Below are 26,435 nucleotides of genomic sequence, written 5' to 3' on the forward strand. Positions count from 1 at the left end.
CCGGGCTGCGGGGGGACCCGCCACCCTGACATCTGCAGGTGGGCTGGGCGAGCCGGCGGCAGGAGCCTCCCCAGGAGCCAGCAGCACCCTGGCCCCACTGCCCGTCGCAGCCCGCTTCCCTCCCGCTCCCCCCCAGACCCTATTTGGCCCTCACTCCATCCCTCCTCCGCTCTCCCTGCTGGGGTGCCTGCACCCCTCCTCACCTCGCCGGTACAAACCCCTCCACTCTACTCCCCTCCCCGCCCCTCCCCACCTTTGATTTATTTGTGTATTTCTTTCCTTGGCAACCACCAGTTCCTCTCAGTCAAACAGCGCAGGCTCCCTATAATTTGAAATTAATTTGTTTGACTGCAGCATTGAGACAGGAAGGTTGGGAATTTATTTAATTCTTTTTCCTCCCCCTGTGCAAAAAGGAAGCGATGAAATTTCCAATCGAGACTCCAAGAAAACAGGTGAACTGGGATCCTCAAGGTTGGTGTTTCTCTATTACTATCATTACTATAATAACAATTATTATTATTTCTTGTGTCTAGTGACTCGTAGGAGACTATTTGACTCCAAATGGGAGGAGACGTTGGATGCTTGTCTGCTCCCCATGTGCACTGCTCAGTCTTTCTTGCTCAGTCCTCACAGTGTGTTAGCAAATGCTCCTCACATGTAGGGTTGGGTGGGTGCGTGGGTGAAACCTCTTCTAGGTGTAAGTTTTATAGTTCTATATTTGATATCTTGCTTCCCTCCTCTCCCCTCCCTTTTTCTTGAGTATTTTCATGACAAACTTGCCTGGGATGGGAGTGATCTCTGGCTCACAGCATTGTTTGTTTTATCTGTGGCTCCTTTGTTGTTTCTAGTGATCATTGTCTCTGCTAAATGGGTGATACAGGAGTGGACACAGATGTGGCTGCTTGTTCAGGGCTCCTCCATAGCAAATGTTTGTTGGCAAGCAACTGGAGCAAAATGCTGCTGCATTATAAGCCATAGTGTGGACGGTCTAAACAGACATATTAAATAATGGAGACCAAAGGGACCGTTAGACTCTTTGCTCTGTCCTGTTAACAATTGATCAGCCCAAGTAGATAGTTTTATTAACTCTATGGCTAGGTTTGGAGTTTGTCTTGGGGAGTGTGTTTGTGTGATGGGGGAAGGAGATTTACGCCAGTGCAGTGGTTTTCAATAAAATGATCCAAGTGGTGTTTTAAAATAAACCATAATGAAATGATCTCCTTTCCTGACATGGGGAGGAGGTTCATCTGCAACCTACAGAAGTGACTGAAAAAAACCCCTACTGGTAATTTGTATACTGGTGTGTCATATTTCTGTGCAGTGGTACAGGAGCAGAACAACTTGAAGCCATATGCTCAGGTTTGCAGCAGAACTGCTGGCAGCCAGTCACTGTACAGCAGTGCTTGCAGGAAGTATGAAGTGATAACACAGGCTTTGATTATTCATCTTTATTCTGCAGGTTTGGTTTTAGTGGTCAATTTGTCTGTCATCCTCCATGCCCTCACATCTACAAAATGAAACACTGGAAACAGTTTCTCCTGGTGTAGAAGGAATACAGCAGAACAGACATCTTTCTGCTGAGCAGATCTGATGTGCTGTTTGAATAGTATACACAATTAAGCTTTAGTTTAAGCCTTACTACATCTTTAATTAGGTGAAGGATGAAATCGACACATCAGCCTCCTCTGTCTTCAGCTTTACAACAAGCACATGGATGGTTCTAACAGAGATTTGATTATTTTAATAACAGTATATTCCTTATCCTAGGGACAAAATTCTATGCTATGAAAACTTGCTCTTCCCAGGTGCTTTTCTGAATGTGTGTTTGCTGTTGCTTCATTTTAATACATTTTATGTGATGCAAAATGCCTTTTAATGCAAAATGCCCTTTCCTCCCTTTCCCTGACAAGGCACACAGGAGGCTGTACTGATGGCATTCTGTATGTGTCCCCTTTGCTTGGCAATCAGCTTTAAAGCATATGGATCCAACAGGTGGTTGGTCACAATTTACTACTGTGTCCAAAACTGTAGAGTACCATAACAGGTAAAAGGCCTCAAACCCAGCAGGTTTCCTCTCTGCCAAACTGAATCCCTGCTAAGGACTGCAGAATCCTACCAGTTATTTCCCCTCAGTGTATTGACTTCATTAGCCAGGCAGCAAGGATGCTAATGTATAGACAGGAAGGAAGCAAAAAATGTTAATTTGTAATTCTCCAAGGGACTCAGGAAGTAGATAAAATTTGATGGAATGGAAAAAGGCAAATTGGTAAGGAAAAGTTGTCTAAGGCCCAATCTTTTAACCAATAGAAGAATAATGCAATGACACTGTATTCACAGAGTCCCACTGAAGAATTAGTGATGTGGGTAGAAGACAAGGTAAATCAGAGTTCTGTTCTTTTTGAAATGAAAATGTATTTATGTAGATATGAATGTTAGCAAATATCTACACAAAATCACTTAAAGCCCTAAAATTAATTTGCAATCACATATGTAGTCTGTTCTCTGCATGTACGTGTGAAGAATGAAGTGTTTTGCATCCTATGTGCATCCTTGGAGTTAAGAACTAAAGTAGCTTTTCTCAGATACAAAGATCAACATGGAGAAGGCTGGTGATGCAAGGGTATGAAGAGTCCTAAGTAATAAAACCAGAGCTCACATCCAGTTAATGTTCACTCTGAAATACCAGGCTCATTTCAGTGTGTATTGTATGATCATGCCCTGTTCTGGTCATCAGACAGAGAACGTGCAGTTTCCACAGTTTTGTCTAGCAGGAATTGTGCTAACTTGTGCTAACAGTACTTGAAATATATCATCAACTGATGTTCCTGGCAAGCAATCTAGCAGTCCAACACTGTAAGTGACAGCTATGGTATCTCAAAGATTGTTTAAATCTGATTATTCCAGGCAATATTTTTCTATAAACTATACACATTTCTAAAGGCCAGGGCCCTTGCTGTGGAGATATGGCTGACTGGGGACTGATGATGTTGCTGGTTTGAACCCAGGTCAGAATGAAATTAATTAATGCTCAAAGTATGCTCAAAGTCCATAATGCTGACTGAAATATAAATATTTACATAGATAAATAGATTAGAATCTTCTGGTAGCTTTCATCTGGCCTAAAACTGATATTTTCAGTTCACATCAGCAAATACTAATATACCATAGAAAGACTTCATGGAGAGAACAGGTTTAAAATAATAGAATTGTTGTGAGGGATGGTGTCTGAAACAGATAGTTAATTTCATAAACCTGGAAGTATAGAGGTTCCAGATTCCTCCTAATGAAGTGCCCTATCATCCCAGGCAATAAATCTATATAATCCCATTAACAAACAGATCAAACTCCAGCCCAAAAGTCACTGGGACTTGTCCCTAACAACCCAATGTTGAATATGTCCTAAAATCTCATGTATATTGATTAAAACCCATACCATTTATATACAATCAGTGAATAGGGTAAAAAAACGAGTAAGAAACACAAGCAGGCACCTCAAGAATGTTTTAGGGATGGTTGGACACACTGAGTAGAGATACAGGGTCTTACACTACTTGGTCTTACATTTTAAAAAACAGGCCTCGTCTTATTGGTGGAATCAGCCTGGATATACACAGTCATAAAACTTTTGATCTGTCTATCACTGATCTTTACTTCTCCCATTTGGTGCAATTCAGGTAACAACATAACTGAAATTGGTGAAAGACCAGATTTTCAGTTTCATACCTCATACAACTTCCCATCTATCCTCTTCAGAATATGACTGGCTTTATGGCAGCATATGAAGACATTAATTCTTGTAATTGTTTTTCTTATCTCTCCTCTTTCCTGCATTCCTCTTGTTGTTTGATACACCCACCTGTTGTCTGTGCTTAAATTGGCTTATAATGTCTTTGCACTTACATTTTTATACAGTGTCTAAACCACAGTGGGTCTTTCATCCTGACTGAGACATCTGGATGTTACAGCAATATCATTTTTTTCCCCGCTATAAATTATCTGCTTAAAACTGCTGTCTCTTTGTAGAAAAGAAGGGTAGATGAGACTGTTTCCAATATGCTCAGAAATTATCCCAAACATGACTGTCTTGCAAGGTAATGGTGAAATGTCTTTTCCAAAGGAAGTATGTCTATTTTGGTGATGCTCTTAGTAGGCAGAAAATGGAGTTCAGTCTTGTTCCATCCTTTGTACCTGCATTTTTTTGCTGTCATTGCGGTGATACGGATTGACAAAGCCTTTTGAATTTCCAGGCAGACATTTATCTCCATACTGACCTTTTGGAACTCTGAAGTTTTGATACAAGTTCCTGTGTCCTTTTACAAAGACATTGTTTGTGTAAGATGGCTTTGTGCAGTTTGGAACCCTAAAATCATGCATTTATTATAATCCTTACATTTAGCATGGGAGTTAGTGGTCTGTGGGGAATTCAAACTGTGGTTGAGAGTCTGGAGTTCCTCTTCAGGTTTTGCCGCTGTTTGCCCTTCAGTAAGCCACTTACCCTTTCTTTTCCTCCTTTTTTCCTTGACTGCAAAACAGGAATATTAATACTTCACTAATGCACAAGGGTGTTGTGAAATATGATTAACTTGTTTAGAGCAATCTAAGATCTGCTATTGAAAGAAGACCATACGTATTGCAATCAAATGCTAAAACGATTAGGAGGGAGCAAAACTGTCTGTCATCATACACAGATCACATCAATTAAGAAATAAGGTTATCTCTGCACTTTACAACTAGAGGAAACTAGTATTACTTGAGCTTCTTTACAGACACTGAAAACTCAATTGAGTTTCCTATTAGAGGTATCTAGAGACCGTTGATACTCTCCAGCTGCTGCTCTAGGGGGGCTCAAGTCTTCCATACATTCTGTGTCACCTACCATGGGATTTCTCACTTCACCTGAAACACCTCAAGCAGCAGTGGATGCCTACATGTGGGAAACTGAGCCGAGTCTCAAATGCCTTCATGCAGGTATCAGGATTGGTCATGCCTTGATGACTGTTGCAAACATTTTCAGCATCAGCTACTCTTATAAACTGATGCTGTCTGCAGAGTGTTAAAAACTGCTGCAGTTCCTGCTTTTGCTGTCCTTTCAGAGACCAGTGCAGGAGGCAAACTTAAAGGCATAGATGAGTAGAATGAGGGTGTTCCTTTCTGTCCTCTGTTTTCAAGAAAGTATATGAAAAGAAGTGGAGTGAAACTGTGAGCCAGACTATCTTTCTGCCCTAATAAGTCAGTTCTTAGTAGCTCAGTATAAGAAGACTGCTATGGAAAGCTATAATGCTCAAAAAAGTAGCTTTGATCCCAGCAAATGATCCATGGTCAGCAGGGTACTGACTATGTGCTACTTATATCACAAAATTGTATTGGCTACTGACCCATCTGACAGACTTGGACTCTGCTGGCTTGCAGACTCTAAGCATGGGTTGCACAACAACTGCAAGGGGTTTATTTTAAAGAGAGATGTGAAAGAGAATAGAAATTGAATGAACAGGAGCACACTTCTGAGAGCATGTGGTGTAGGCACAATAGTGCCAAGTACAATAAGGTGGAAAATCTGAAGAGTTTGGAAAAGAAATAGAAGAGAATGAAGAAATGAGAACTTTAATAAAGGCTATGTAGAGCTTGCAGGGGAGCAAAATGAATATTGTGGACCCTAATGTGATAAGAGATAGGAAGATATGACTGAATTAACAGGAGAGGAAGAAAGACAGCAGATAGCTATTAGTTTCATCATTGTTGTCTTCACGATGCCCTGGAAATGGAAAAACTAAGGATTGAGAAAAGTAAAATTAGTAATAAGAAAGTGGCAGAGTGAAATACTGGACAGCAGCTTTCTTAGTAATAGTGAGGAAAGACTGAACTCTAATCAAGGCAAGAAAGATGAAGGGTAGGGTATCATTAAAATGTCATCTGTACTGTGAGAAAAAGGGAATGAAAAGAAACAAAGGCAGTATGAAACTGTAAGTCTAAGACAGGCAAAGCAGTAGAACTATCAGCAGTGGGAGAGGTTAAGACAGAATTATTATTTCAGTGAAGAATACCAATGCTATTTTTTGCCACATATGTACAAGAGTAATCCATTAATAGGCTTTTGGACTGAAAAGTCCCTTGGGCAGCTCTTGAAAACTGATGCTACCTGAAGTGCTGGAGTTTGCTTTTGGGAGAAAGATATACGATATCAATTGTAATTGGGTAGGTTTTGGTTTAGCTTTTGACATTTATGTGGATTTATGTAGCTAGTGTGTGGACTATATCAGCTTCAGACAGAAGAGTGCATATATATTGTGATATGGTTTAATTCTTTCTCTCTTGATTTAATCCAGAGCTAGGAATTTTACCATTCACTTCATGTGAGCAACATGAGATTCCTCATTTTAAAGGCATCAGAACTGTGTTGTCCCCACAGGCATTACTGAGTTAAAAGTAAAGAAGTGTCTAGAATCACTGGGAGAACAGGGGCCTAGATGTTGTGTTGCAAATAGGCTAAGTACCTGGAGTGAAATGGGGATGGAACAATGAGGAGGTCAAGATAAGAAGGGGATAACAAACACAGTAGTATTATAGAATAGAGTGTTAGAGAATTCAGTGTGACAGGAATGCCTACCCTTTATTTTGTAATAATCTCAGTGTAACAGCAAAAGCCAAAGTAGAGACTATAAATGCTAAACAGTTGTCTGGTTTTTATAGAATTTTTATGTAAAAGAACTGGAATCGAGCAAAAGGCTTAATTCTACCTTTTAAAGTACTTTTTCATAAGAATACTTCTGTTTTTTGTTTTCTGTAAGAAATTGAAAAAATCCTGGGACCTGGCCTTTGTCAGACAGGCTGTTCATATTCTGGTTCCTGAGACATAGGTTATGCTTCTATTGTTTGTCTATAAAGCATGTATATGAAAAGCATTTCAACTATAGTGGGAAATGTGCTCTAAGATGAATCTGCTGACTTCTGTAAATAACGTGCCATGCAGTTCTCACTGGTTACCCCAGTGAGATAACCCAAGGGAGAACAGTGCATATCATACACCAAGGGAGAACAGTGCATATCATATAACCTCGCACTTCAGGGTGGTAGTACCAATCCTTATGATTACGATTATTATTATTATCCCAACATACTTTCTGGGCTGCTTTTCACAGTTACAATCAAACATTAACACAGGTTATTTAAACAAAATGCTATTTCAAAAGTGAGCTATGGATCTCTTACCACGTTGATGAACCACAGAATTTAGGGAATATTTCCTTGGTCTGGGAATGATGAGACCAAGAATTCAGATTTCATGTTTTCTTTAACTGCTAACACAGTTCTTACGCTATTACAAATCTTATTAGTGGCAAAGTGTCCCAAATGCTTGTATTATTATGTGTTATTAGATGTCCCAAAATACAAACATAGGAAATCACTGGTAAGATTTTGAGGTTAGAGTGGAAATTTTGTTGTGGCTATATCTCAGTGTTGGAAGTAGAAATGAAAGCCAGTAAGGTTATAGAATCTGTTATTAAAACCTGTATAGAGGGGGAAAAAAAAAAGATGGAAGAGAATATACAAGCCTGTCTTAATTTTATTTTTCAGTTTCAAAATGAAAGTGGAAGGTCCTTCTGAAAGCTGGAATTGTGACAAGGGGCATGACATGTAAAATATATGAAAGGGATTGAAACTTGTTGCATTTAGGATCTGGAGTCCTGAATAGGGGTAGTGATCAGCTGCAAAGTCTGGGTGTGGGTTAATTTTTTAAAAAAAGTCCAGACATAATTAGGTCTAGCATTTTGTTTGAGTTTGCTATTTGAAACCTTAGAGGACATATGAAAAGGAAAAAAGTCCTAATAAGAAGAGACAAAGGAAAGCTGCTTCAGATAATGTAGGTTGCAAAAGAATAGACCCAAAGTGTAACCAGGTCAGATCTGCTGCCAGAGGTGCAGAAAATGCAGAAAGAAGAGTGTACCTGTAGTAAGGCTGAAAACGCTCTGAGAAAAAAGTGGGTGGACATAAAGACAAATTTGGCTGCCTCCAACTAGAATTCAGTTTTCAAGCACATGATGTTCTTCTTTCTACCTTTCAGAAGTAGCACATAACCTAGGGCATATTTTTTTAAAAAAGGAACATCTTTGTGTTCTCTGTTGATTCCTCAGGCATGTATCAGGCATCTATATGTCCTCCTCTGTGAGCAAAACTAAAGCACAGTATAAATAATCTTATGGACATATTACAAAACATCTTAATCTCATGAAGTATCTTTAATATATGATGATCTCTTTGACTACTCCTTCATGGGAGAAGCATGCTTATATTTCTTCTGTTTGTTCCTCAGTTCTGCCCCCAAAGAGATGCATTCAATAGATCTTTAAATTGTTTCAGTTCTCTGTCTTTCTGATTACCCATAGATTATGCATGACTGTGTGACCTTTTTCTGCTGAAGACAGTAGACTGTTTAAATAGTAGGGAATAGCAAGAGATAACACCCTAAAACCCATCTTCTTACAAGGCAATACCAGTTATTTTGGTACCACTATCCTACAGGATCATCACAGTGCTTTAAGCATCAGGCTTTGAGTACCTAGATTTGTTAGAGCCATATGTTCATATCCCAGCAGGACTGACTCATCTTTTCTTCCCTAGGAAGGAAAAACAACATGTTACTGACTTTACTGGATGAGGATTTTGGATTTTGGCACCTTAAACTTGTGCCGCTGAGATTCTTAAGACTTGGTGATATGCTGTTAAAGGGTGCTTGGATGATTTCCCTCTTACTCGATACTGTAATATAATAGTACTGGCATGATTTGAAAACAGCAAATACATATTGACAGCTTGTCTAGGGCTTTTATCTTCTCAAATTTCAGCTTTTAATTTTAAAGAAACAAAAGGCAGTCGCTGGCTACTATGTGTGAAAAAGCTCAATGATGGAAGAATTGTAAAAGAAATGATACTGCAGAAACTCCCAGCTGAAAAAAAGGAAGTAGCTCACGCATCTCAAAACATTCCTCTAGCTTGATTCAGATCCATCACTGAGTACTTAAATGTTAAGACTGCTAAGTTTGGGTTGCACAAGAAAGGGTTGTGCAGAGAGGCCTTTGGCAGCAGCAATCATGGCAGCTGCAGAAACAACACCAGAACCACCTCTTCATGATGCTACAGCCACCATACTAATTTGCCTTCATGAGAAGTAGAGTTCATTACTGTGTTACAATGATATACTGACATGTAACCTTGTGACCCAAATTTATCATTGCTACCAGATGCTATTTGTTGATTCAGTTTTCTAAAAATAGTCATCTGCTGCTGTTTAAGGGACTGTAAAACAGCTGAGACATTTACATAGGCCTGGTATATAAGATAATGGACCTAAGGGACCCTTCTGGAGCAACAGTTTAAGGCCATTTAGGATATCCAAGTCCTCTCACTTAGTCCTATATAACATGGATGTGCAACTGAATTATGCCATTTGAGTGTGACTTAGTTGGAGAATAAAACACCTAAATATAGGGAGGTATCTGAAATGCAGAGGTATTCTAAGTTTCTAAGGACCTGCTATGGTTAGGTGATATATAGTCAAATATGGTTTCTGGAACCTGGAGAACTTTCAGTATGTGTCTGGTTCCAGGGTCAGCAGAATCACTCTCCAGGCTGCTCTGACCAATTTGACCACATCTGTATTGACTCTAATGGGATTGTATTCCAAGTTACAGCAAAGGAAAGAAATGAGACAAGGCTGGTTCCTGCTCACATTTTGAACTTCAGCTCAAATGACTTTGGGTAGCTTCTCACTAGGAGGATTTAGGGCAGGTATACACCACTTTTTTCCTGGTGGATTCATTCTCAGTTTGCTCACACTTTGGGGTTACAAGAAGTTACACTGTCATGGTTAGTGCAGCTCTGCTGAAAGTGATAACATACTACTTTGATCTTGACATTATTAGCAGTGATTTAATTTGTTTTCACCATCTCCGAGTGCAGGAGAATGAGTTGATGTCTACCTGCTATGCACTGTGCAGGCATACTTTTCCTTATGTGAAGCTTAATTGTGGACAAAACTGATCAGAGAGCCACAGCTGTCTCTTTCATAAGTCTGATCTGTGAACGCATGTAGCTACATGTCAGTGACTCAGTATGGCAACACTGTGAACTACTGCGAGATGTTAGAAGCCATGCCATATCAGCAGATGCCATCCTTGTGTGGCTATAAAGTTTTATCATAGTTCAAATTACAACTGTATTTCTATAGTATTATCTGAATAGAAGCTGAGCATGAGATAAGAAAAGTCTTGGGTAATGCAGTTGTTATACCAGACTCCTTATCATGTAAGATACCCTAAATTATATACTAGATAGCAAACTCCAAGCCAGCTTTGAGCAGCCAGAATCAGCCTGGCTTTGACCTGGAGCATTGTGTGCCCAGCCAGCCTCTCAGTGACACTGTTCATCTGTTTTTTTTACGATATAGTACCATGAGCAGCATAATGGGTCTGAAGTCTCTTTAACCCACTTTCTTTTGCTTACTTGAGCTCTCTTTGACTCACAGTCACTTTCTAATAATTGTCTTACAGGCAGAATGGACAGGTAGATCATTCTGACTGTGGCAGCTTTACTGGTGTAACTTTCACACCAACAGTGTAAAGAAAATTGTATGTTATAAAGAATTTAGAATAAGAGAAAATAACAATTACTTTGCTGAACAAGTGCATTTCAAACATCAATGTTGAAATGTCTTCATCCTGCTCCAGAATAGATTTTCAAAGTATTTAAAAGCCTTTGTTCACTTTAAATAAGACTGTTACTGTGCATAGGAACTTGACCGCTAAATAGACTTGATCTTCAGGACATGCAAATAGTATAGCTCCAGTGAACCAAAAAATAGCCCGACTGATGTGCTTCTTACAAGATTTGTGATCATTACTACTTGATGAAAGATCCACTTTTATTGATGTTGCCCAGAAAATTTCAGAAATTAACACTTAATTGAAGTAGTGGATCATTAATGAAGTTTGCTTGAATTCAGAATATTTTTCTGTAGATTCCAATTGTTAGTCAGATTGAGGAAGACACCACTAGACTAATGCAGAAATTCCTATTTCTTGTTTTTACAGTGGAGTAGCGGTATGCGATCTTTAGGTATGGCCAGTAATATGCAGATACACCTGTAAGGATGCCCCGAGAAATCTTTGAAGGGGAACAATTAGGGCTAACACTGTTCTTATTCTGGAGTTAGAGGTTATATTGCATGTGTTTTTCTGGCCTTATATGTGAAAGATCTGTTCCTTGGCTGTTAACCGAAGAGAGTCCTGCAGGAGATACTGTACTGCCACTGCTGAGCTATGTATTGGCATCTCACAGTTCCAGTCTATAGTATAGTCAGTAGTGCTGTTAAAGTCCCCTTTGCATGACTGAGGTGATCAAGAGATTCCTTCCGCTGTTAGGCTGTAACCCTGGCAGACAGCCAGCATCAATCACATTTCAAATATAGATTAGATAGCTTCCTGCTAGGAAGGCCAGCATGAATCTTTGCTTTGTTGTTTTTCTCCTCCACTTGCTTGTCTTACCACTAGGTTTCTGTAATTAAGAATGTTTCTTTGTACACAGGCCTTTTTAGGCTACGTTGCAAGACTTAGGTTTCCTTCACTGGTTGGTCTGGCCATGAGACCACTGGCTGAATTTCTTTTGTGAATCCTTGAGATGACAGGATATTTGGAAGATCCCAGTCCAGCTGGTCTAGCAGAAGGACACCAGCTAAAACCCTGACCCAGCATCGTCCTAATAGCACTTTGAAGCAAAACACCTTGAACTCCTGTGGTGGGAGATTCAGACTCTTCCTAAATGTTATTGGAATCTTGGGACACTTCCTGGTGAGGAAAAGTAATCAACTTGTTTCATCCAACGGCATGTCATGGTTCAATGGAATTTTTAAAATAATTTTTTAAAAAGAAGACTGTTGATAAGCAGCAGTATCACTGCTTCAACCTGTCTGTTATTCACTGAAGGGTGAAGTTTGCAGAGAACCAGAGAGCAGCTATTTATTCCTTGGTGGTTGTGACATCCTGACAAGAAAGCAGTTTTTCTATATATTACCTAATAAGGAAAAACAATGGTATATTAATCTTTTCTGACAGGAACTCTTTTTCACAAAGTCATGTCTATACCCCAAGATCTTGAGCCAAAAGCACTTGCTTCCTATTTGGCTCTTGACAGAGCAGAGACCTGCATGAATTAGAACTCAGCAAGAAATACTGATCTAATGCTAGCAAAACATGTTTTAGCAGTGATCTATTGCTTTTAGTCTTATTTCAGAAAGGGAAAGGTGAGAATTTTTCTTGGGTTTCTCTGTATTCAGTTTCTCTATAAATAGCTTCATAAACCTGATGATAGTGCTGCTGCCAGTGAGTGTGTTGGAACAAACACAGTCACCAGTCTTGAAGCCGGAGGGCTCCTTATTTGGGACTTGCCCCTGTCAGTCACTTTTAATCACCCCTCAACTCTTCCTGCTCCTCACTGTAATACTCTTCTACTCTATTTCCCATTTTCCAATACCTGAAGTTCATTGATGACTCCTGTCACATGTGAGCATGAGCTTGGCTCCTTGCTCTGGGCTCAAGTGTCAGAGGCAACGGGGAGGGTAGCGGAGTGCCGAGCACTGAGAAGAGGAACTGAGCTGGGAGTTACGGGTATGCTGCCTCCCACACTGCCAGCACGGTTGGAGAGAAGTGAGGGACAAGAGCAGATGGATGGATTGGAGGAGGGCAGGGTGGAAGAGAGGTCAGGAGAGAAAGAAAGCAAAGCAAGGGGAACAAAATTCGAACTGCCCTCCAGCAGTGTACAATCTCACTCCAGCACAAGACAAATCTCCCTCAAGTATTCGTCTGGACTTGGCAGCTCTGTAAGTAGTGCTACAAATGGTGTCAGTAGCAGTGCATCTTCATGTTAATGCCAATAAGTGTTAGCTAGGAACCATCTGAGGACTGCTGTCCTGAAGCCAAACCAGAAAGAAAAAAACGAAGATACTTTCAGCTGTTCCTGGAGTTCACGTCCTGCCTTAGCACATCCATTCTTTTGACTAGTGAGCTGTCACGTATGCCTTAGAAAAGTGCAGTGCCTGGGAGAGGGAGGAGGGAGGGGAAAGTATCCCAACATCCCATGACCGTGACTTTTGCAGAGATTTTTTTTAATGTCAGTGGATAAGTTCTGGCTGAAACCTGTGCAAGCCAGCCTTGGGCTTCCTGTTATTTCCCTACCATTAGCATAGCCTCAGTAGGCAGGAGCTCTAAGGCTGTGTTTGCAAAAGAGTAACTCTTGAGCAGTCCATTTTAGGTTCGTGGGCAGGCTCTGACTGCGGTTCTGACAGCAGAGAGGCTGGGTCAGAATCTGGAAGTTCTTGTAAATAATCAGCAAGCTTACACATAGGTATCATATTTTTCCTTTATAACCAGCAAAAGAAAGGAGTCTGATTTATGGCTGTCTATTAATCTTGTAACAGACAGACCAGCATTTTGTCATGGATAGTGAAAAAGAACGTGTCTCCTAAGAGAACTTGAAGATTTGCTAATACATTGGTGACAAATCATTGTACCGGCTTGATGCACAGATGACAAAGACCTTGTTTTAATCAACTTTTGAAATTACTCTGGAATTTAATTAATTTGCTAACATCTCTGTGGCAGTGTTTGCATAAGACAAACTGTGAACACATACAGTACTGTTTTTCCTCAGTGTCACAGGGGTTTATCTATTATTTGTAAATTGCTTTGAGATATTTAGATAATCATGAAAGATTATTACAGATTTGACACAACTGATGCAAAGAGGTGTTGAGATGTATTTGACTATCTGACAAAGAAGGGGAGGGAACTTCAAGAGCATTTTCCTTCTGTTAGGAAAGACTAGAATATCAAGATGAATGATTTTGAATTGTTCTTTTTTTAAATACCCTTAACATTTCACCAGTTTGTTTAGAGATCCTGGATGATGAATACAAGCCTACAACATTAGGCTGTTTTTCTTTGTTACCCTTCACTGACAGCTTTTCTTCCTGGGTCCATAGGAGTGTGCAGGGCACAGATTGAAAACATTGACCTAAATGATTTCTGGCAGATGATTTTATGCACTGTTCTTAGATACTTCCAGTGAAGGAGATTTCAGTATCTCTATGGCTGTTCCCATGCTTAGCTATCCTTGTAGCTAGACTTTTTCCTAATATATAATCATCTACTTCTTTGGTACAGATTAATCAGTTATTTCTTGTCCTATTCTTAAGGGATCTAGGAAATAATTCATCACTGTCTTCAGTTAGTCAGTGTCTTCTTCTTTTCATTTGTGAGACTACAGTTCACATTTTACACTTAGTCCAAGCAGTTTCCGTTCATATTAACATGATACTTTGGGAAGTTGCAATGAAAATCAAAGTGGGTTGTTGGAAAGATAACTGTGTGATAACCATTTTGTGTCATGGAGAAATGACATTTGAATATGTGGTGGAGTTTGATTTATTGTGGTTCAAACCAAGATAACAGATCAGTCAAAACTGATTGAAGGAAGAGACTGGTATTTCCAGTATTCTTTAAATACAAAACCAGTGTTTGCCTCCTGTTGTCTGCTAACTCATTGTCTCCTTCTATATTCCTGTACTCGTAACACTCAGTTACAGTGAAGCATGTCAGTACTTGGTCACCATTCGATATTTTGGTGGTAAGTGAAGCAGAGAAAGATATTGAATAGAGCAGCCTTTTCTGTGCCGTTCAGAGTTTGTTTCCCTTTTCTATTAGCCTGAAGAAAGGAAAACATATCTTCATCTTCACTGGTTGCTAACTATATGCAGTCATTGTGTAGAAGCCAAAAATTGACATAAAGTTAAAGAAATTAAGTACAGATGTCCAAAATAGGAGTAGCGCTTTTTGGATAGGTCTTAAAACACACAGGTCTGGGAGCAGGAGAGTGGATTTCTACTCCAGCCCTGTAGTTGTGTTATTTTCATTAAGTAATTTCATTTTGACTAGGCTATACCTATGCAGTTGTAGTCAGCAAGAGTTGAGTGCTGCTGTCTGAGCTAGGCCAGCCCAAGGAGACTGTGGACTTCACCTACCTGGTACAGCACTGTTTTGAACCAGATATGTCCTACTAAGTGTCTAGGCCTATAAAAAGAAGCTGAGCACTGTGCTAACAAAGCTACCCAGATTTTCTTGGCTTGAACCTATTTTCCATGCAAATCTTAATAAAAGTTGGATCAGTCTGCAAGAAGGAGTCTACAAGTATTATGAAATCCTCACATAAAAGATTAAGGGAAATTATTGTTGTCCATCATCAGAGTTTTTTCAGAATGAGTTGAAAGACAGATATATGGTAATTATTGCTATTTGTAATACATTCAAGGCAGTGATAGTCCTGTTCTAAACACTGCTGGTATTAGGGGCCCTGTTCTGAAGAGTTTATTCTCTATGAAATAAATAATTGTAGTATTAATAAGGAAATATATAAAAACTACTTTAGAATTGGGTTTGTTGGCATAGTGAGGTTTTCTGATTTTTATATGGTTAATGGCACTGAGATTTTAGTCCTGCAGACATTTGTTTTCATAAGCAACCACTGTGAGTTTTTCTTCCCTGCTTTGAAAATTCCTTGTGAGATGCATGCTTGAACTGCCATTCTTCTGTGTTTTAAAGAACTTACAATTAGAAATGGCAGCACCTGTCAGAAATATAGTAAGTATAAAAATGATATTCAGACCCTACTCTCTTTCTCACTATACTTTCTTGACTAAAATTGAATTATCTTGTACACAGTTCTTTTCTATATCTTTAGAGAGACTAGGTTCAGAATTGCTACGTTAAATGATAGAATAGCAGAGAGTCTTTCAACAGCCTCACAAAATATGTCGAAAACAAAGAAATGTACATGGCATAGCTCAGGGCAATGGTAATTGCATAGACTTTTTAATCTTTTACACACTTGTTAAACTAATCACAGCTAGATTAATAAGTAATCCAAGGACTCAAGTTTACCCAACACTTGATTTGTAGCCATTTAACATCTGCAAGCAGATTGTGATTTTTTTGTTGTTGTTGTTTTTTAAATTGTCAGTCAGAGATAACACATTGTACTGCTACTTTTCCTTCATTGGTTAAGAGTGCATGCACTTCCTGCCAGAATGAAATATTTAATGAATTTGACATTTAGCTTTATGCGAAAATGTGTGCTGCTAACATCAATTTTCTTAAATGTGTATAGAAAATGAGTGAAATAAAATGCTTATGTGTGGGAATGAAAAATGAGACTAAAGGATGATAAAAAGTGAAAAAATCAAATCCATTCAACAAGACAAATGAATGTTTTTGTTCGATATTGACCCAACTCCAGTAGAGAGTGGCAAAAAGGCATTATTATTGGAGGGCTCCTTGCTCTCTCTGTAGCTAACTCATGTTCATCACTGTAGTTTAAGTCCTGATCTATACATTGATATTCTTAGTGGATGATTGTTACGGACTGATAACTTTTTCACCAAAATCCATATGAACTCTTCAACGGGTGAGACTCCAAGGAAAAACAGTGCTGAACAATACATTATGAATTGTGTCCTCATCTTTACTGCCCCTGTGCAAGGTGGATTAACCTTGGCTGGCTGCCAGATGTCCACCCAGCCACTCCTCTCACCACTCCTCCTCAACAGGAGAGGTGGAGAAAATGAGATGGAAAATTTTGTGGGATGAGATACAGACAGGGAGATCTCTTAGTAATTATCATCATGAGCAAACCAGACTCAATTTAGGGAAAATTAATTTAATTTATTGCCAATTAAAATAAATTTGGATGGTGAGAAAAAAAGAAAAAGATTAAAATACCTTCCCCCTCCTTTATTTTTTCCTAGACACAACTTCAGTCCTTCATTCCAGACTCCTCTTCCTCCTCCCCACCCCACAAGGTGCAGGGGGGATAGGGAATGGAAGGTTGTGGTAAGTTCATAACAGTTCCTCTAGGCTGCACCTTTCTCCTCACACTTTTCCCTTGGTCCAGCATGGGTCCTTCCTATGGGCTGCAGTCCTTTCGGATAAACCTGCTCTATCATGGTCTCTCCATGGGCAGCAGTCCTTCAGGAAATATCAACTTGTTCTGATCTGGGGCCCTCCATGTGCTGCAGTGTGGATATCTGCTCTGGTGTGGTCCTCTCCATAGGCTGCAGGGAAGTATCTGCTCCACCATGGTCTCTTCCAAAACTTGTACAGGCTGCAGGAGAACATCTCCCACTTCTTTCTCCACACTTCTTTCTCCTTCACTGACATTGGTATCTTCAGGTTTGTTTCTTACACTTTTTTTTCCTCATTCTTCACTGCCTACACAACATTTTTCCCTTTCTTAACTATGCTTTCACAGAGGTGCTGCCAACTTCACTGATGGGTTGAGCTATGTCCTGCAGTGGGTCCATTTGAGTCAGCAGAAACTGGCTGCATCTGGAATGGGGCAGCCCTGGCATTCTCTCAGAGACCACCACTGCAGGCACACCTTCCCACCTAAACCAAATACACTGTCATGAAGACCAGATAGCCAGGTACTTGGTTTCAGTCAGGCACTTGCTGCACAACTGAAGGAAGCAGCGATGTTCTGGTAGTATGGACAGTAGAAATTGGAGAAGATTGCCACAAGTTTTGTCCTTTGGAAGAAACTGCTATCAGATAGGAGTGACAGTGTACTTCAGTGGAAGGCGATATTCATTCTGATGACTTACTGCATGGTTAAGTTTCTTGTCTGCCACTAAAGAAGCTCTCCAGGAACAGAGAAGGGCCTTCAGTTCCCCTTCTTCTGATATTTAGTGCACCAGCATCACCACTCTATGAAGACTTTCATAGTTGGGAAGCTCTTTCTACAGAAAAAGAGACCTTAACTCAGACCACACTGATTTCTTAATTTATACCATGTTCCAATTTAGGCTGTTTAAGATTTTTAAATTTTTGCCTAAACTATAGTTTTCTAATGAAGAACAAAAGCCACATTATAAAACAATAGTGTTTTTTTGTTTTCTTGTAACAATGACATTCCAAAACAATTAAGCAGTTGGGGTATTCCAAGAGCTATTAATTAGTATGTTTCAGTTATAACTGATGAAGCAGAAACTTACTGAGAATTATAATTTTGAGCACTAGCTGGAAATATATGACAGATAATACAAAAACTGAAGAAGCCTTTTATAAGACATTTTCTCCAAAGCTGCTTCCAGGAGTGGCAAAGCAAGGGTTAGACATAATTCCTTCTGGTACATATTACTGACATTTCTCTCCTCACCAACAGGGAGAACTCAATATGAACTTTTACCCTATTTCCCTAGCATTATTCTATAACAGAAAGCAAACAGTGACTTTATTCCTTATGCAGTTTTGTAACTTAATGTACTTCTCCCTGATCTCCACCCCACTCAGGGAAAGGAGCAATTGGGAGCAATCAGTGCTACTCTCTTTCTAACAGCACATTCAATCTTTTTGGTTTAATGTATGTTGCCCTTTCTGCCTTTACGTGTCTCTCTTTCCGTACTTTGTTGAATGCCTTCCCACTGATGACTGCATTTGCAGCAGACTGCTGAGATGTTGCTGAAGTCAGCAGTGCTAATACTGCATTAGAGAATCCACTTTAGGGAAAACAATGTTAGATATAACCAGTGGGGTACGGCTGCAGTAAAAAGCTACATGCTCGGAAGCACTCTGTACATTTTCCAAACAAACAATATGTCAAGCTTTGCTTTCACGAACAGTAAATATAATAGTAATGCTTCTCACTTCAATGGCAGTTTGCAGCAAAATGCTGTACAAACAGTAGGGTGAAATTCCCCTTGTGCGGCAGGCTCGCCATGACTTTCACTGCTCAAGTCATGTAGTTGAACACCTTGGGGATGTGCGGAGGGACGAGTGCCAAACCCTTGTGAAATATGTCAGTGCTGAGAGTAGTTTTCTTGATCTATGGCTGTATGGATCCCATGGTCCCCAGACAGTGGTGCTTATTATTATGCCTCGATCCAGAACAACAGCCACAGGGATACTAGTGTTCTGCACCATATGTAATCATAGCCTGCAGGCAGGATTTTGTTTCCCATTTCTTGATCACAGCTGAAATGTCACCTGTTAATTAGCCCACATCATGCAAAGATGCTGCACAAACACAAAGGCAGACACAATCACTGTCTCCTGGGATTTTTGCTCTAAAAGCCAGACTTTCTAAACCAGCATCAGATTTTTGAATGCCCAGTGTGTAAAAATCCAACATTCATTGTGTTGGTTAAATGGATGCTTTCTACTTTACAAAACCTGTTAGAAAAACACAACAGACAGAGATGACGAATGGGGATGGGCTGGAATAGCAAGCAAAGCAGGTGGTGGAAATGATAAGGCCTGTCCTCATAATGCAAAATTTTAATGGCTCAATGATTTTTTGGTTACACAAGGACAGAAACTTCCATGTTTCATTACTTCTGTCATGCATATAGCAGCCACCCGCTTCCTGTTGGACATACAAATTCCCTTCATCCATAAACTGCCATGCATTTTCTATGACATATTCATGAGAGTTCATATAGCTGATAGCTTAATACACTGATTACCTCAGCTTTTCCTCCAACATACCTCTTATCCTTGCTCTGACTTCCAGTCACAGCCCTGCTATCTTAACCCAAGCAGCCAGTAGCTGAAATCATTTTGGGGAGTCTGTGGGAAGCTTGTAGATACCTAAATTCCCCAGGAACTTCTGTTTGGAGATGAGCCAGAGCCTTGGAGTGCAAGATCATATGTTATCCACTGGTGTGCTGCCTTTCCACACGGTTCAGTCAGGAAGCCTTTTGATGTCTTCAGTGTGTGGCCATTTCAGAAGAGGGGTGAGGGGGAACCCAAACAACTAGAATACTCTGTCCAATGAAAATGAATTAAATGAGACTCCTGCTAGGACGCTAAAACAATTATGGCCAGTGGAGTTCCTCCATGCCCCAGTCCTTTATGACCCATTTTAGAGAAGGTAGATCCACCAACTTTTAGTGGCTGGTGCAAGGAAGCTGTAATGGACTTGGTTAGCACCTCACAGACATTTCCAAGCCTTGCTGTGCCAGGTCTCTGTTCTGCAAATTCATACACTTGACAAAATACTGTATAAATTACTTCAAGAAGGAATGCTGGCTTAATAGGTAGTGCTACAGAAAGGATATACAAGTGCTGATAACCCAGTGTAGGATCTGGTGAAAACTGTAGGAAGGATGATTTGCTCTTGAATTTTCTCAGTGAAACTGTACTGTGTAATAAGATTACTTTATAATTCAAGCTAAACTTCTATTTTAAAGACAAAGATAAGGAAGACTCCATGGGAAATTTTGAGTGCTTGACTATGTAAATGTTTGAAGAAAGCATAATTTCCTTTCTTTAAAAAAACCTCCCACTGTATTATGAAGATTTTGCAGAAACATGACAGTACTTACCTTCAGATGCATATCAGAGAACTTTTTTACTTGAGCTGAAAGTACTTTGATGTATTCCTTGGATGGACCCACTAAAACTGGAGATTAAATATCCAGTTTCATTTTTGATTGACTCATGTATTAAACTTAAAGTCAGCTGCTGTGTTTATGAATGCATGAGTATATATGGCCTCAGTCTAATTCTGTGCTGAATCCTGTGAAAGCAACACTTGCATCAGATGTGTCAAGAATATTATACTCTTATTAAAATGTACATATATTCCTGTGTGCTCATGTAGCACAGAAACATGGAACAAAATAAAGTACTAAATAAGACACTCCATTAAACCTGACTTACGTTTTTTCACAGATAAAAATTGGGACATCGATACCACAGAGGAGGGTATGTTAATTTAAAAATATTGTATTTGGTTTAAACCAGTTGAGAAACTCTCCTCTAAAACCAGGTTTCTTTGGTATCTCTGTGTTCTTGGCATATTGGGTAAGATAATTCCCAGGATATAGGTCAGTGTTGCAAAGCCATGCTTAACGTTTTCATAGCCAAAAGCCAGCTGAATATCTTCTCAGCATTTTGGATCTTATTTGAAGCTGTCCTTCTGAGGTGGCTGTACTTTGAACCTCTTTGTCTGGAGATTTTCCCTTTAGAACTATTTTCACAGAGACATTTTCACAGGTTATCTAGCTCACCCTGCTGCTCTAAAGCAGGGCCAAATATACCTAAATATTTCTGGCAGAAATTAGTCTAACCTGTTCTTAGAATCATGACCGTTTCCTAAAGCAAAGCACGCCTGCAGTAATAAAGGAGATTTTTTAACATGAGGCAATATGTTATAGTGCATCACTTCAATACCTCCAATGTTTTACATTCCAGTGTTTTGCTTTAGAATAGCATATTTCAGTTGGAAGGAATGTACATTGGTCATCTAGTTCAAATGCTGACTGCTTAAGTTGAGTTAAGCTTTGCCCCAGTCTTCTTGATGGTCAGTGAGTGTTTGATTCCTTAATTTTCTTTAATATTAGCAGAAACCTTAGGTATTTAAGCTCCTCACATACAAGTGGGAGCCCTGGCTCTGCTGTGTTTTAGTACATCAAATGCAGGTAGTGCAGTACTCTTGGAGGTGAACAACTATACAGATCCTAACATTTTAATTTGACTTGTAACATCAATATCTTCAGTCACTTTATTTTGAATCTTATCGAAACAAACAGGAACTCACCTTTCTTTCCCAATGGCCTCCTCTTCTTGGAGTAAGGCCTGTGTTGAAACACTGGTGTGTTCTTTTGTGGTTACATGTCTATTAATTCAGTGCATGCAAATGAATGAGGATTCATAATTGCTTTCAGTGAGGCAGATTAAGTCTTCTTTGATATGATTTAACAAACACACGTGGATGAGACTCTGTTTTGGGAAAAGCGTGTTCTGACAGCAGCTTGTTTTGAAAAAAACATGGATAAATAAAGTAGGGATTGTGTTCCGCATTTATTGTAAACATATGCTCTTTTTTGCTCTATATTTGTCTTAAATTATAGTCTAAACTATCTCTACAGATCCAAGAATTTATGTAGTCCTTAATTTTCTAAAACTCTGTATACCTTTGCACATTTGCTGAATTGCCATTGTAGTTTATTCTTTGATTTTAGTAAAACTTCTGCCTGTTAAACTTCTGGAAATTTATATAGCTTTTATGTTCATATGTGTGTTCAAAAATTGCACAGACATGGATTCTTACAGGACATTTTATTAGAAAACTAAGTACTATTTTATCTTTTTCTAGTTGGTGAAGCAATGGATTAAAGGCAAATGGTAGCACTTTCCTGAGAGCACAGGTTCATGGAGACAGAGTTCCAGTTAGAAATCTGGACTTCTGACTTCTTACCATGTGCTTAAGTCACTAGCCCCACTCTTGTCATAAAGAGGGAGACAGCTGCTAGATGGAGTATCTACACTGGCTGTGCCTTCTGCTTTGTAAAAGCATCTCTGTTACACATCAGTTGCTCAACTAACTGCTTTAGTAGAGTCTTCCTGTGTTTTAATGTATATCACATACACCACTTTATACCATATCTACATACACTTAGGGTAGGTTGTACTAATAGCAGAACACAAAAGACTTTAACACAGTTCTTAGGAAAAAACTTATCTTTTATTTTAGAATAAGTGAGCTGAGCACAATAATCCATTGAGCTGTTTAAATGACACAATATTTATAAGAACATTTTCTGTTCCCTACCCTGAACTTCCCATCTTGTTCTTGAATCCGTACAACACATTTTCCTTCGAAGATAGAATCAAACAGGCCATGATTTTACTGTAAAACTGTTATTAACACTTTGCCAGAAATATGATTTGAATAAGAAAAAACATTTATCCTAGCAGAGAGAAAAAGAAATCTCACAAAAGCTGTTCTAACTCTACTAGCTCTTGACTTCCTTCCTCTTGATTTACCACTTGTGGGATATCAAAGTCAGGCATTTCTCACCACTGAAAATCTCACCTAGCCTACACTGCACTGTGACAGTCATGGTAAGGTGGATAGCTGTTTCAAAAAATTGTAGCATGCTGTTTTTGTCATGCGAATTCTGCTCTCTTCTTACCATGTGCATTTCAGATCCTGAGACTATTTTGCTGAGTAATCTCAAGTGTACAAAATCAGCCCTCAGGCTTGCAGAATTTGTGTTGATTCACAATACACACAGTATTTGCTCTAACTAATGTAAATGAGTTGAATTCCATGGAATCCATGGAAGTTATGTTACACTGATTTACATCAGTTGAGCCACTTCTGGGAATACTCAGATTTATTTAGTTCAGTAAGGAGATGTTGTGACTCAGATTTAAGATATTTGCCTGTAGGGGAAGTGATGTTCTAACTGCTTCACACAACCTCTTTATCTTATGTTTCCTCTGAATACTTTTCTGACATTTCTGCTGAAACTCACTGTATTTATTACAAGAATCCTTTCCTTTCAGGAGATTTAGAGGATGAAATAATTGATCTCTTTTATGAAAAAAGTTACCTCTTTCTAATACCATCACTCTTCTCCCTACTGTCACTTCAGGTACTTAGAACTTATGTGAAATATAGGTGGAAGAAAGAGAAAGTATCCTCTTAAGTTTGATGTCTCTCCATCCTGGCTGATAAGTGTTGGGAACCATAATGACCTTTTGATGGTCAAACTGAACATCTTGCCACAGGGTGTTGCAAAACTGAGACAAAAAGGGGATGAACCACAGAAGCTTTTCCTCTGATCCTGGATCCTTTCTAATCTGTTTAGTATCTGGAGTCTCCAAATCACATATGAAAAGAAATATTGACTGTAAGCATAAAGCAACTATAGATTTCTTTAGTTATTGGTTAGCAAGTAAGCTAGAAGCTCTATTCTCAATGCAATGCTCCAGAGATATATTGCTTCTAGGAAAATGTGACTATAGTAAACGGATGAGTTCTTAAATTATTCGGTATCATAAAATGGTTTCTATTGGGAAAGAGTTGTAGCCCACTTCAAACTCAAGGTGTAATCATGTTGTATGTTCAGATTGTATAGAATCAATTTACAGTGACACTCTGATCAGATATTGTGAATCCTTCTGCTTTAATTTCTGAGCAAAACAGCAAAGACACTTTTGGAATAACTGCAGAGAATGCAGCTTAAGTGACTGTATTTTAACTGAATCTGATTTAGGTCTGATATGAAATAAATCAATCCAGTTTCAAAGAAATTACAGGACAGTGACAGCTGTACCATGGTAAGATTACAGCAGGGATTTGGTTTAAAATGAATCCAACATCTTTAAAGCCTGCATGTGATACCATTATACCAGTGGATGCTGAGAAAACCGGCCTCATCCCACTATTGCTAACACTGGCAGTAGAGAATGGGGAGGTGCGATGCTGAGACACCTGAAATATTTGGAGGCGAGCCACCTTTGATTCGGATGCCTTGGTAGCTTGACACAGTGGTCAGGCTAATAAGTCTGGCTGGAAGTCAGGGCTTATTAGCTCTCATGTACTGCTAAGGTCACATGGACTGTACAGTGTCTCAGTCTCAAGCTGGGAGGTCCATCTCTGTGCTTGGCATGTGAGAGACTTTGACCTCAGATATCTAGTATGTTTTGGCTGAAGAACGATTTATGCTAAAATTTTTGAAGCTTCCAGGCTTTAAGAACATTTTCAGAAGTGATAGTTTTGTGAACGCATGTAAATGATATAGGCCTGCTTATGTTGGCGAGCCAAACAGCATTGTGGTTTGCAAAGCATTTTCTGTTTTTATCAATACCAGGCCAGGTAGTGATCACTGATCATTACAGTTCAATTTTCTAGCACTATTAATGCTATGAGTATTATGATTTAAGGACATAAATCACTGCCAGGGTCCCTCACTAAACACCATCTTATGTAATTTATATCCTAACTAGTCAAAACTTTCATGTTCTTACTGGAAAAATGGTTTTCTGAATCCTTCTGAAATTTTTGCAGCTGGCCTGTCCAGTTCTAGAGGTAATGGGTGAAGCAAATCCTTGAGGTGGCTTGTGTATGGATGGACAAAACACACATGGAACCTTCCAGATGAGAAGAATCGCATCTATGTAAATAGCACAGTTTATGTGAGAGTCTTTGAAAATGGTATTTAGGAAAGTTATGTATGAAGATAAAGGTCATACTCTTAGAGATCTGATTTTGAATAAGATTTTTTTACTTTGTGTTTCAGTGGCTGTTCCCTCACCACCAGTGCCAGCTTGTGAACCCAAGCCCAAAACTAACGGGCATTATCCAGCTCCACGACTCTCTGTTTCCTCCCGAGCCACTGTCGTTGCTACCATGGAAGCCCCTTCTCAAGGCCTGCAGACAGTCATGAAGTGGAAAACAGTGGTGGCCATCTTTGTCGTGGTGGTAGTTTACCTGGTGACGGGAGGACTCGTCTTCCGTGCACTGGAGCAGCCCTTTGAAAGCAGGCAGAAGAACACAATCGCCCTAGAGAAGGCTGACTTTCTTCGGGAGCATGTTTGTGTAACCCAGCTAGAGCTGGAGACACTGATTCAGGTAGGCCATGTGAAGAAGAGAGTAATTCTTGGAAGTCAGGATAAATGGCTGGTAGTTCATTGATCAGCTGACTCAGTGGGGAACAAAATTGTTTACAAAATCCTTGCAATGGGTAGTGTGAAGAGCAGGCTCATTCCTAGTCATTTTAAAGTCTGGGAAACAGAAACCATGTCCCCAAAACATTGTAAATAATGGTTAAATATATTCACTAGAATAATGAAAAATGTATGCAGAGAAAATCAGAACTTAATACCTGGAAGAAATTTTTGTGAGAGGTAACAGATTTGCAAGACATTTGCCCATCATCTGTAAATTTTCCAATGATATTAAGTTCTTAATTCTTCCTCCAAAATTAAACAATGCAACCAGGAATGAAACAGAAAATGATAGGTGGGACTTTTGAAATAAATATTCAGCCAAGAATTCTGAACATAGTGTTATATTAATTTACAGGTTTATTACTGTGAATTTTATGTAAATGAATGATGATGAAGTATACAGATAAAAATGGAAAATAACTGGCATTTAAGAACTACAGTATTTTTAGTCTGGTCTAGTATACAAAACTTTAGAATCAGTTTTGAAGGAAGTAAATATGTGTAGCAATACGTGGGAAATGGATGAATGTTCAAGAAAGTCTATTAAGGATAGAGTTATCCTTCATTGATTAAAACTCTAGACAAGGAGAGTATTATGGATCTTAGAAGACTTCAGTAGAGTATCAAGTATCTTCTAGGATCCCATGTAGAAACGTATCAGCCTGGAGAAAATAGAGATTAGATAAGAAATATGAGATACCTAAAGAATATATTTCAAAAGTGAACTCCAGCCTCATATTTTCAGACCTGAATTCATGTCTGAGCATTCCAAGAGCACAATGTGTTTCCCTCTGGGGTGTCACACCAGAGCCTCATTGTGGTTTCAGGCTGTTTGAAGGAACACAGAGCTATCCTATGGATTCTTGTGTCCAT

General features: G+C 39.3%; 1 protein-coding gene across 2 annotated transcripts in view; it reads left to right on the plus strand.

Moving 5' to 3' along the window:
- KCNK10 (potassium two pore domain channel subfamily K member 10) overlaps window positions 1-26,435 on the plus strand; it is a 66,589-nt gene that overhangs the window by 1,022 nt on the left and 39,132 nt on the right. For both annotated transcript variants that reach the window (XM_026850051.1, XM_026850052.1), the window contains exons 2-3: window positions 414-471; window positions 25,133-25,464. In XM_026850051.1, the coding sequence (XP_026705852.1) occupies window positions 420-471; window positions 25,133-25,464 (384 nt within the window). In that variant the 5' untranslated portion in view covers window positions 414-419. The remainder of the gene's footprint in view (window positions 1-413; window positions 472-25,132; window positions 25,465-26,435) is intronic.

This window comes from Athene cunicularia (genome assembly GCF_003259725.1).
Source record: "Athene cunicularia isolate RWA chromosome 5 unlocalized genomic scaffold, athCun1 chr5_part1, whole genome shotgun sequence".
Classification (NCBI taxonomy): Eukaryota; Metazoa; Chordata; class Aves; order Strigiformes; family Strigidae; genus Athene; species Athene cunicularia.